Source organism: Nerophis ophidion, linkage group LG23, assembly GCF_033978795.1.
Source record: "Nerophis ophidion isolate RoL-2023_Sa linkage group LG23, RoL_Noph_v1.0, whole genome shotgun sequence".
In the NCBI taxonomy this organism is placed as follows: Eukaryota; Metazoa; Chordata; class Actinopteri; order Syngnathiformes; family Syngnathidae; genus Nerophis; species Nerophis ophidion.
In genome coordinates this window covers 25,994,990-26,008,198 of record NC_084633.1, presented here as the reverse complement: position 1 = coordinate 26,008,198, position 13,209 = coordinate 25,994,990, and the positions used below count along the sequence as shown (strand labels likewise).

Genomic DNA, 13,209 nt, shown 5'->3' with positions numbered 1-13,209 from the left:
CCCAGGCTGGCATCACCACCACTCTCAACTCTCGCTGCTCCGTGCTGGCTGCTGCCAACTCCGTGTTTGGTCGCTGGGACGACACCAAGGGGGAGGACAACATCGACTTCATGCCCACCATCTTGTCCCGATTCGACACCATCTTCATCATCAAAGATCATCATGACCAGCAGAGGGACATGGTAACTGCTCACCTTTCTCATGACATAACTTCAACACTGTAACTCCCAGGGAATTTCTACACACCGTGCAATTCCCAAAAGGCAGCCATAAGGCTGTGGGTTCAAAAAATACCACTCAACGACCAACAATTAGCCGCCTTTCTTTTGTAAATGCATCCATTACATCAGGGGTAGGGAATTTGTAGCTCTTTTGATGACAGCATTTGGCCCTCGGATAAATCTTAGTTGATATTGCTTAAAACAATAAGTAATGAGTAATCCCGCTGATAAATCACAGTGTTACAAATAACGTCCAACATACAAAACATTCTCATGCATTTTAATCCAGCCATCTGTTTTTCTACCGCACCTGTTCAAGATGTCGCATTAATCGTAAAAAGTATTGGTGTTGGATTTTATCAAATAAATTTCCCCCCAAAATGCGATTTATACTCCAGTGCGACGTATATATGTTTTTTTCCTTCTTTATTATGCATTTTCGGCCGGTGCGACGTATACTCCGGAGTGATTTATAATCCGAAAAATACGGTGCTAATTTTTTCCTAAAAAAAAGAAAATATTGTATGACAACATTTCTCACAAAATTGCATTTTTTTAGAATACTTTTTTCCTCCACAATATACTTGACTTTTATCCTGTAAAATGGCATACTTTGATCTTCAACAGATAATCAAACAAAAAAAATTCTACACAATTCTTGTGAGATAACTTTTCTGTTTCCTACCTCCTGCCCGAGTACAGCTGGGATAGGCTCCAGCACCCCCCGCGACCCTTTAAGACAGTGGTTCTGAAGTGGGGGTACGTGTACCCCTGGGGGTACTTGAAGGTATGCCAAGTGGTAAGTGAGATTTTTTTTAAATATTCTAAAAATAGCTACAATTCAAAAATCCTTTATAAATACATTTATTGAATAATACTTCAACAAATCATGGATGTAAGTTCATAAACTGTGAAAAAAAATACAACAATGCAATATTCAGTGTTGACAGCTAGATTTTTTGTGGAAATGTTCCATAAATATTGATGTTAAATATTATTTTTTTTGTGAAGAAATGTTTAGACTTAAGTTCATGAATCCAGATGGATCTCTATTACAATCCCCAAAGAGGGCACTTTATGTTGATGATTACTTCTGTGTAGAAATCTTTATTTATAATTGAATCACTTGTTTATTTTTCAACAAGTTTTTAGTTTTTTTTATATCTTTTTGTCCAGATCGTTCAGGAAAGACCACTACAAATGAGCAATATTTTGCACTGTTATACAATTTAATAAATCAGAAACTGATGACATAGTGCTGTATTTTACTTCTTTATCTCTTTTTTTCAACCAAAAATGCTTTGTTCTGATTAGGGGGTACTTGAATTAAAAAAATGTTCACAGGGGGTACATCACTGAAAAAAGGTTGAGAACCACTGCCATAAGAGACAAGCAGTAGAAAATGGATGGATGGCTATTTCTCCCACCGTATTTTGAACTTTCAACCTGTAAAATGCCAAATTTTAAAACATTTTCTTAAAATATTCAGACAATTTTTGTACAACAACTTTTTTATTACTATATTACTAACTTTTTTCCTAAATTGAAAGATATTTTTTGTAAACTATGTAATTTTGCCTTGTAAAATAAACTTGTTTTCTTAGACTATTCCCCAAAAATCTTGTATGACAACTTTTCTCACAACGTAACTTTAAAAAAAAAAAAAAAAAAATTCTCGTTTTCACTTTTCTTTAATCCTGTAAAATTGCAAACTTTTTTTCTTTAAAAAAAATACTTTTTAAAGTTTTTCTACACAATTCTTGTAAATATTTTTTTACTTTAATCCTGTAAATGGCATGTTTTTTTCTTGTGCAATTTTACAATTTTCTCAAAATATTCTGACAATTGTTGTATGACAACTTTTTTTCTCACAAAATATATCTCACAGTATAACTTAAAATGTAATATATTTTTTTTACATACTATATTTTACTTTAATTTTGTACATTACATTTTGTCTTGTAAAATAATTTTTTTTCCTCAGAATATTCCTAAAAAATAAAACTTCCATCCATCCATTTTCTACGGCTTGTCCCTTTAGGAGTCACGGAGGGGGAGGGTGCTGGAGCCTATCTATATTTTTACACAATTCTTGTAAAATAACTTTTTTCTCACAATATTGTTTTTCAAAAAAAATATTTTTTTCCCACGATATAATTGACTTTCATCCTATACAATTGCATAAATGTTTCTTGTGAATAAAAAAAAAATTCTAACATAATCTTTGTACAATGACAACTCTCACAATATGTAAAAATTATAAAATAATAAAAAAAAAATACACAATGTTTGATTCAATCTTGTAAATTATATCATTTTGTCTGGTAAAATGTTGTTGGTTTTTTTTTCAGAATATTCCTAAAAATTCTTGTATGACAATTTATCTCACAATATTGCAACGTTTTTCTAAAAAAAAAAAGAAGACTTTTTTCACATTGTATTTGACTTTAATCTTGTAAAATGGCTTTTTTTATCTAAATAAAAAATTATTTATAAAAATATTTTCTTGAAATATTTATACAGAATTGCTCTAAAAAATTCAAACTATTGCGTTTTTCTTAAAAAATAAATACATATATATATATATATATATATATATATATATATATATATACACACTGTGTATACACACATATAATTGACTTTAATACTGTAAAATGGCATATTTTCCTTGTAATTTTTTTTTTAAATATTCGGGTTATACTTTAATCTTGTATAATTTTGTCTTGTAAAATTATCTTAAAAAAACAACTTTCAGAATATTCGTAAACGTTTACTCACAATATTACATCTTTATTGCTGCCTTTTGGGCGTTTTATCGTGGAAAAGCCAAATGGCTGCCCTTCCGGAGTTTTAGTGTTTAAAATGGAATTTCAGAGAGTCATTAACTTCTTTTCTGCAGACGTTGGCTCGCCACGTGATGAACGTTCACCTCAGCGCTCACACGCAGACGGAAGGTGTCGAGGGCGAGATCCCGCTGGCCACCTTTAAGAAATACATTGCCTTCGCCAGGGCGTAAGTCTGTTTTTCGGGGGGGTTTTGTGTGACGGATTGAAATATAAAACGCTCATTAACGCTCCTCGGTCTGTTTCATAGCAAATGTGGCCCTCGTCTCTCTGCCGCCGCCGCCGAGAAGCTGAAGAACCGATACGTGCTGATGAGGAGCGGCGCCAGAGAGCACGAGAGAGAGAGCAACAAAAGACCCACCATTCCCATCACTGTCAGGTATTTCTAGTTCTATTATCCATCCATCCATCCATCCATCCATTTACTACCGCTTGTCCGGTTTGAGGTCGCGGGGGGTGTTATTAGTTACGATATAATAACTATAATTTCTAGTATCACTGAGCTTCCACTGCTAAGATCTCATTGGTGGAGCAGATCTCTCTTCATTGAAAAAGATATAACCTTGTAGTTTTGTCTTCGTTTTGTACATTTAAATATTAAACTCCGCCCATTTTTTTTTACTGCTTTCAGTTTCCTTAAGTTAAAAATATTGTTGATAGCCACACATTGACAATATTGGCGACCCTCCTTCTCATTATATAGCTGTGTGTCTGATGTGTTCAATGCAGCTTGTATTTTACAGTTTCTCGCAGTATCTAATTGTAGTGTGGGAAATTACTGCCCTGAAATGAGACATCTGAGCGCAAATGAATGCGTTCTATGACCTAAAATCTATATCGCTATATATAGTTAGTAGTTAGGTAGTTAATAAATATATATTATTTGGCATGCAAATTGTAATTAAACCATTTCAGAATGGGTTTCAAGGGCTTCTAAAGGCTGACGTACGCAGTATATTTGGGTCATTTATGGTTGTATTATTTATTTAAAACTACAGTACATTCCGGACTATAGAGTATATTTGTCGCACCGGACTATAAGCCACAGATATATATGTTGTATTTATTTACACAGAAATACTTTGGAAATGTTTATTTACATACCTTAATTGTTTCTGAATGGTGTTTGCAACAAGGTAGTAAAATGGCTGATCAAACAAAACAGAGGTCATCGTCATGGACCCACTAGCTGCGGAAGCTTACTGGAGAATATGTGAAACTCAAACAATACAAAAGGAATGCCAAGTTAATAATACTAACACAGATACTCGTAAACGTTTTAGCATATTAGCATGTTAGCATATTAGCATTAACATATTCCCACTTGAAGCCAAACCACCGCCAGACGATGCACCCCCTGCTGTTTTTCTTGGCAATTAATTCTTCCTTCATTTGTTACCAGATTGCCACCTTCTCTCTCTCTCTCTCTCAAATTACCACTCGCGAAGCACCGCTAGCATCGCAGCTAATGTTACCCATGTCGCTACATCTCTTCTCGGGGCGGGCGTGTGACGTTGGAATTAGCACGTATGTAAGAAGGTGCGCTTGTTTAAGTCTCTGTGAGAAGGAGAGACAAGAAAGAGTGAGAAGATGCCCGCCGCTAAAAGCAACTGCGTGAGGACGTATACTCCAATATCACGATATAGTCATTTTCTGTATCGCCCGGCCCTGCTCTACTCACATTCAATGCATCCGTCTCCTTCTTGAACATGTCCGCTTGCGTTGCAGGCAGCTGGAGGCCGTGGTGCGCATCGCAGAGTCCTTGGCCAAGATGAAGTTGCAGGCCGTGGCTGGAGAGGAGGAGGTGGATGAAGCCCTCAGACTCTTCCAGGTCTCCACTCTGGATGCTGCTCTGTCTGGCAGCCTTTCAGGTGTGTTGGTATGCTCTGATATCACTTCACCCTCCAATACCTAAAAGAATGAGTAGATGGCAGGTTAAAGTTCTGCTATGATCACAATCCTTTCTTTAATACAAGAACACAATTTTATTTTTTGACGCATTCTTACTCATAAAATATACTCTGTTTATACCTCGTGACCTGGGTATTGACCAAATATTACTGATATTATGCCCTCCGCACCACTCTCCGAACCAGCTGTGTCAGCAACCTGAGGGTTCCTGGTTTGATCCCCACCCTCTACTAACTTGGTCACGTCTGTTGTGTCCTTCAGCAAGACACTTCACCCTTGCTCCTGATGGGTGTTGGTTAGTGTCTTGCATGGCAGCTCCCGCCATCAGTGTGTGAATGGGTGAATGTGGTGCTTTGAGTTCCTTAAAAAGGTAGAAAAGCGCTATTCAAGTGTAACCCATTTACCATTTATCAACCGCGCCACTCTCCGAACCGGCTGTGCCAGCAACCTGAGGGTTCCTGGTTTGATCCCCAACTTCCACCAACCTTTTCACGTCTGTTGTGTCCTTGAGCAAGACACTTCACCCTTGCTCCTGATGGGTGCTGGTTAGCGCCTTGCATGGCAGCTCCCGCCATCAGTGTGTGAATGGGTGAATGTGGTAATAGTGACAAAGCGCTTTGAGTTCCTTAAAAAAGTAGAAAAGCGCTATACAAGTATAACCCATTTACCAAACGCACCACTCTCTGAACCGGCTGTGTCAGCAACCTGAGGGTTCCTGGTTCGATCTCCACCTTCTACCAACTCAGTCACGTCCGTTGTGTCCTGAGCAAGACACTTCACCCTTGCTCCTGATGGGTGCTGGTTAGCGCCTTGCATGGCAGCTCCCGCCATCAGTGTGTGAATGTGTGTGTGAATGGCTGAATGGGGTGCTTTGAGTTCCTTGAAAACGTAGAAAAGCGCTATGCAAGTGTAATCCATTTACCATTTATGAACCACGCCACTCTCCGAACCGGCTGTGTCAGCAACCTGAGGGTTCCTGGTTCGATCCCCACCTTCTACCAACCTGGTCACGTCTGTTGTGTCCTGAGCAAGACACTTCACCCTTGCTCCTGATGGGTGCTGGTTAGCGCCTTGCATGGCAGCTCCCGCCATCAGTGTGTGAATGTGTGTGTGAATGGGTGAATGTGGTGCTTTGAGTTCCTTAAAAAGGTAGAAAAGCGCTATACAAGTGTAACCCATTCACCAAATGCACCACTCTCCGAACCGGCTGTGTCAGCAACCTGAGGGTTCCTTGTTCGATCTCCACCTTCCACCAACCTGCTCACGTCCATTGTGTCCTTGAGCAAGACACTTCACCCTTGCTCCTGATAGGTGGTGGTTAGCCCCTTGCATGGCAGCTCCCGCCATTAGTGTGTGAATGTGTGTGTGAATGGGTGAATGTGGAAATAGTGACAAAGCGCTTTGTGTAACTTGAATGTAGAAATTTTGCTATACAAGTGTAGCCCATTTACCATTTTAAGCGCTAACGCAGAAGGACTACTTTTGCCATGATCACAGAGAGCTAATTAGCTTATGCTGCTGTATTGACAAACTGAGTCTGTGAGCCGCTGCATGGCTTCTTTGTTGGTGAAAGGTAATTCCACATTATAAATCATGCCTCTCCCCTGGAAAGTAGAAGGTTGGGACCATAAATCAAGAACTTGTTCAACTTTGACATTCAACTTGGATATATCGGAAACACATGCAACACATTTTTTTTTTTTAATATAACCTACCGGGTGGACTTTAATTAATTCTTCATCTAAACGGGATGATATAAACATCCCAGTGAGAGCAGACTTGTTTAGCACTTAGCAATACTGCTACATGACGGCTCTGCTTATCGCTCAGCTTCTAAAACTCGGAGCTCATCCTCCTTATTTTCAGGCTCAAAAATATAAGGTTCTGGATCATGATTTGTCACAAAGAAGTATTTTTCCCTCATGAGGTCTGCCATGATTAGTAGTTGTTGTTGTTGGAAATGGCGAAAATGAATACACCACTGTATGCTTGCAATGAGCAAAATGCGCAAATATGACATGTTATTATCAATGTTACTACATTACATATATACTTACATGTATATATTACATGTTATCATGAATGTTACTACCTTACATACATAAATCATGTATATATGACGTTATTATAAATTTTACTACATTACATATATACTTACATCATGTATATATTACATGTTGTTATGAATGTTACATGACATATATACTTACATCATTTCTATATTGTTATTATGAATGTTACTACATTACATATATACTTACATCATGTATATATTACATGTTATTTATTATAAGTGTTACTACATTACATACAGTATATACTTACATCATGTGTATATATTACATATTATACATGTTACTACATTACATATATACTCACATGTATATATTACACATTATAAATGTTACTACATTACATACATACTTGTATCATGTATATATTACATGTTATTATGAATGTTACTACATTACATATATACTTACATCATGTATATATTACATGTTATGAATGTTATTACATTACATACATACAGTGTGTAAACAAAACGTTGATGAAGATTTTTGGATGTTTTTTAGAGCGTTTTGTAGGCGGAATAGAGCAAATTCCCTGACCTTCATTGTTAGCTGACTTTTGCTAACTTTTCTTTACAAGTTAGAATGCATACAAAAAGAAAACAGGTGTTCTTGTCATACATCAGGATTGTGATGGGCAAAATTAAGTGCATGCAAAAAAGTGTCTGATTTTAAAGGGGAACATTATCACAATTTCAAAAGGGTTGAAAACAATAAAAATCAGTTCCCAGTGGCTTGTTGTATTTTTGAAGTTTTTTTTCAAAATTTTACCGGTCTCGGAATATCCCTAAAAAAAGCTTTAAAGTGCTTGATTTTCGCTATTTGCGATGCGACTATCCGTTTCCCTGTGACGTCATACAGTGCTGCCAATGTAAACAAACATTTGGGAATACCACAGCAAGATATAGCGACATTAGCTCGGATTCAGATTCGGGTTTCAGCGGCTTAAGCGATTCAACAGATTACGCATGTATTGAAACGGATGGTTGGAGTATGAAAGTATTGAAGAAGAAACTGAAGCTATTGAGCAAATAGCTATTGACGCTATTCATAGCCATAGCATGGCTGAATAGCTGCGTTAGCATCGCCGGTAAAATGTGCGGCCCAAACGATCAGGACTTTCGCATCTCGTGACACTGGAGCAACTTAAATCATTGAATTGGTGTTTTTTTCGCATTAAATGTGGGTGGAAGGAAACTTAATATAGTTGTAAATGCATCTGCAGGTTATACATACATCTCTGTACCATGTCTGCTTTAGCACCGCCGGTAAATAGCATGTTAGCATCGATTAGCTGGCAGTCACGCCACGACTAAATATGTCTGATTAGCACATAAGTCAACATCAACAAAACTCACCTTTGTGATTTTGTTGACTTTATCGTTGCAAATGCATCTGCAGGTTATCCATACATCTCTGTGCCATGTCTGTCATCGCCGGTCAAATGTGAAGACACTACAGCACATTCAATGGGGGTCTGGCGGCAGACCCTTTCGCATCTTCGGTGCGACTTGAATCCCTCCCTGTTAGTGTTGTTACACCCTCCAACAACACACCGACGAGGCATGATGTCTCCAAGATTCCAAAAAATAGTCGAAAAAACGGAAAATAACAGAGCTGAGACCCAATGTTTACAATGTGTTGAAAATGGCGGCTGTATTACCTCGGCGACGTCACATTCTGACGTCATCGCCTCCAGAGCGATAAACAGAAAGGCGTTTGATTCGCCAAAATTCACCCATTTAGAGTTCGGAAATCGGTTAAAAAAATATATGGTATTTTGTCTGCACCATTGAGGTATATATTGACGCTTACATAGGTCTGGTGATAATGTTCCCATTTAAGAACTCCCCACAGTGGAACCTCGATTTTTGAAGTTTCCCCATACGAAAATGTAAACATGAATAAGGGGTTTCTGTATTTTGGTAAACGTTTGGACACTTTGAGCACAACATATATCTATGATCTATGGTTCGTTAATCCAAAAATGATAGATTCCACTTAATTGGTGGAGATGACCTAACCTCATGTGACGTAAAAATGTCCATCTCTCTCTAAATCCCCTGGGAATGCTTTATGATTTCATTCCGTGCACAGGTGTGGAGGGCTTCACCTCCCAAGAGGACCAGGAAATGATCTCCCGCATTGAGAAGCAGCTGAAGAGACGCTTTGCTATCGGTTCCCAGGTGTCCGAGCATAGCATCATCCAGGACTTCAGCAAACAGGTGACTTGAACGCACCACGTGGAAAAAATGTACCGTATTTTCCGCACCGGTATATAAGCCACGCCCACTCAATTTTTGAAGAAAAAAATATTTTTTCCAGACATTAGCCGCCCCAGACTATAAGATGCATTTTGTGTAATGACTTATTTACACAGAAAATATTTTGTAAATGTTTATTTACATACTTAAATTGTTTCCAAACTGTGTAACACGGCAGTAAAACGGCAGCTCAAACAAAATAGAAGTCATCGTCATGGGCCCAAAAGCTGCGCAAGCTAGCTCTCAATCAGCTAAACAGACTCAACACCTCCGCGGTGACGTTTTGGTGAATTTACTGAGGAATTTGTGAAACTGAACCAATACAAAAAGTTAATAATACTAACACAGACACTTGTAAACGTGTTAGCATATTAGCTAATGCTAACGAGGCGAGCTTGATTACATTGTGATAGCAGGTAAAAATATGCATGAAAACCCTCCTACAGACATCACACATGGAACTGTTTAGTAAGTATGAATTGTTTTAGTTATATTGTAAATCTGACAAACGTTACCTTTGAAGAAATGATTGAAGAATCAACACGTTTTGAAACGCAAAGGGCGATTTATTGACGGAACGGCACTTGTACTTCCGGTTCAAATCTTTAAAACAGCAGGAGACACTCGTCGGCGTACTCCCAGCAGGACCTGCAGTAAGATAACTCGTCCAAAAGATGGCACCAGAGCACAATAATGACACAATTTTAGTGTATTTGCATGTGTTTAATGAAAACTATTTGCATCATTGGCATGAGCAAGGAATAATCCATGAGTGAACTGCACTGTTTTGTCAGCCACAGGGTTCAAAGCATAGGGAAAAAAAATTGTGGTAGATTTTTTTTTTTGTAATTAACAGTAAGCATTAACTCCTATCAGAACTGCTTTGACTTCTATTCATGTTTTTATTGTTTTGCCATGGCAGAAATACCCCGAACACGCCATCTACAAGGTGGTCCATCTGATGTTGAGAAGAGGCGAGCTGCAGCACCGCATGCAAAGAAAAGTCCTCTACAGAGTCAAGTAGACCGGAAAATATTGTTGCTGTAAATACTTCTTGTCTGCATGCATCTCAGCCAGTCAACAATCTCACGGTGAATTCTTTTACACTTTAAAATTGTTAAGAGTCCGACTGTTGCCATGGAAACAATGCTTTGTACCACCAAAATATGTTTTGAGAAATGTGAGTAACCTGTAAAAAAAAAAAAAATCATGAATAAAACGTTTGGCAGTGATAATGGCGGGTGTTGCTGGTTTTCTTTTGTTTCATGAATTCCGTGCTACTAAAGGAGTTATTTCCGCACTTTCAGACCGAGATATGGACCGGTGGTACTCTCCTTCTCTGGTCAAAGTTCCACAGACTAGTGGAGGTTTCAGGTAACCAAACAGATTGACTTTGACAGGTATAATACATTCATGATGCTGCCACACGTGTTCATGAATTAATTGATTACATCTTGATATTATAAAAACAATTTAATGACTGATAACTACATATTGAAACAACTATTTAAATAAATGTTTTTTTTTTACATTAAATGCCACATTTAGGTAATTATTTAAAGAATGATTTATTTACTTAATTTTGTCCCATTGTACCTTTCCAGAAAATCAAAGGATGATCTAAATTGTGCGTGTTTATTTAGTTCGTCTGTGGCGTCCAAACAAGCTGCAAGTGGGTCACTCTATGGTTCATCCTCAGCATTTGGGCGCATTTCTTCTATAGCGGAATGAAATAAACCGAGTGAACCCTCTTGTCAGGCATCTACGCTCTCTGTGGGTGGAGGCGTGCCCCTATAGCATACAAACAGGAGTTCAGCGTTGTAATGTAAGCGTCAAGTAACGTAGAAATCGAATCACTTGTTCCTTAGGACATTTCCTGGAAGTTTCTGGAAAATCCGCCCATAGCTGTTGAGTCTAATACATAATTATGTGTGCAGAGTGTTTTGTCAAATAAATTAATAAAATATTCAGTATAAATGTCTATTTAATATACAAGCTTGGCACAAACAATCTTTTTTGGCACTAGCTACAAGACTTCGTTCTCTTACGTGTGTGTGTGTGTGTGTGTGTGTGTGTGTGCGTGTGTGTGCGTGTGTGTGTGTGTGTGTGTGTGTGTGTGTGCGTGTGTGTGTGTGTGTGTATATATATATATGTGTATATATGTATGTATACAAGTGTGTGTGTGTGTGTATATATATATACTGTATGTGTGTACATGAATGTATATGTGTGTGTATGTATGTATGTATATAAGTGTATATGTATATATTGATATATATATATATATGTATGTATATATATATATATATATATACATATATATATATATAGATTGATACATATATATGTGTATATATATACCCCGCCTTCCGCCCGATTGTAGCTGAGATAGGCGCCAGCGCCTCCCTCGACCCCAAAAGGGAATAAGCTGTAGAAAATGGATGGATATATGTGTGTGTGTGTGTGTGTGTGTGTGTGTGTGTGTGTGTGTGTGTGTGTATATGTATGTACATATATGTATTTGTGTGTATATAAGATATTTTATATATATGTGTGTGTGTGTGTATATATATGTGAATATATAAATATGTGTACATGTATATATATATGTGTGTATGTATGTATGTATGTGTGTATATATATATATGTATGTGTGTGTGTTTATACTCTATGTATATGTGTGTGTATGTATGTGTGTGTATATATTTGTGAGTTTATATATATGTGTGTGTGTGCGTATGAATATGTATGTATATATATGTACGTATATATGTGTATATATGTATGCATACAAGTGTGTATATATATATATAGATTGAAACATATATATATATACGTATGTATGTGTGTATATATATACGGTGTGTACATTAATGTATATGGGTGTGTATGTATGTATATAAGTGTATATGTATATATTGATTGATATATATATGTATGTATATATATGTATATATATATATATATATATATATATATATATCAATCAATCAATGTTTACTTATATAGCCCTGAATCACTAGTGTCTCAAAGGGCTGCACAAACCACTACGACATACTCGGTAGGCCCACATAAGGGCAAGGAAAACTCACACCTAGTGGGACGTCGGTGTCACCGATGACTAGGAGAACCTTGGAGAGGAGGAAAGCAATGGATGTCGAGCGGGTCTAACATGATACTGTGAAAGTTCGATCCATAATGGATCCAACACAGTCGCAAGAGTCCAGTCCAAAGCGGATCCAACACAGCAGCGAGAGTCCCGTTCACAGCGGAGCCAGCAGGAAAACATCCCAAGCGGAGGCGGATCAGCAGCGCAGAGATGTCCTCAGCCGATACACAGGCGAGCAGTACATGGCCACCGGATCGGACCGGACCCCCTCCACAAGGGAGAGTGGGACATAGGAGAAAAAGTAAAGAAACGGCAGATCAACTGGTCTAAAAAGGGAGTCTATTTAAAGGCTAGAGTATACAAATGAGTTTTAAGGTGAGACTTAAATGCGTCTACTGAGGTGGCATCTCGAACTTTTACCGGGAGGGCATTCCAGAGTACTGGAGCCCGTAATGAAAACGCTCTTTTGCCCACAGACTTTTTTTGGGCTTTGGGAATCACTAATAAGCCGGAGTCCTTTGAACGCAGATTTCTTGCCGGGACATATGGTACAATACAATCGGCAAGTTAGGATGGAGCTTGACCGTGTAGTATTTTATACGTAAGTAGTAAAACCTTAAAGTCACATCTTAAGTGCACAGGAAGCCAGTGCAGGTGAGCCAGTACAGGCGTAATGTGATCAAACTTTCTTGTTCTTGTCAAAAGTCTAGCAGCCGCATTTTGTACCAATTGTAATCTTTTAATGCTAGACATGGGGAGACCCGAAAATAATACGTTACAGTAATC

The 13,209-nt window shown here is 37.9% G+C and overlaps 1 protein-coding gene across 1 annotated transcript in view; it reads left to right on the top strand.

Annotated features, from left to right (window-relative positions):
* mcm5 (minichromosome maintenance complex component 5) overlaps positions 1-10,549 on the top strand; it is a 41,347-nt gene extending 30,798 nt beyond the window's left edge. Inside the window, exons 11-16 of the mRNA XM_061885378.1 lie at positions 6-182; positions 3,124-3,236; positions 3,318-3,446; positions 4,796-4,938; positions 9,148-9,275; positions 10,237-10,549. Of these exons, the coding sequence (XP_061741362.1) occupies positions 6-182; positions 3,124-3,236; positions 3,318-3,446; positions 4,796-4,938; positions 9,148-9,275; positions 10,237-10,338 (792 nt within the window). The 3' untranslated portion in view covers positions 10,339-10,549. The remainder of the gene's footprint in view (positions 1-5; positions 183-3,123; positions 3,237-3,317; positions 3,447-4,795; positions 4,939-9,147; positions 9,276-10,236) is intronic.
* Positions 10,550-13,209: the final 2,660 nt, after the last annotated feature.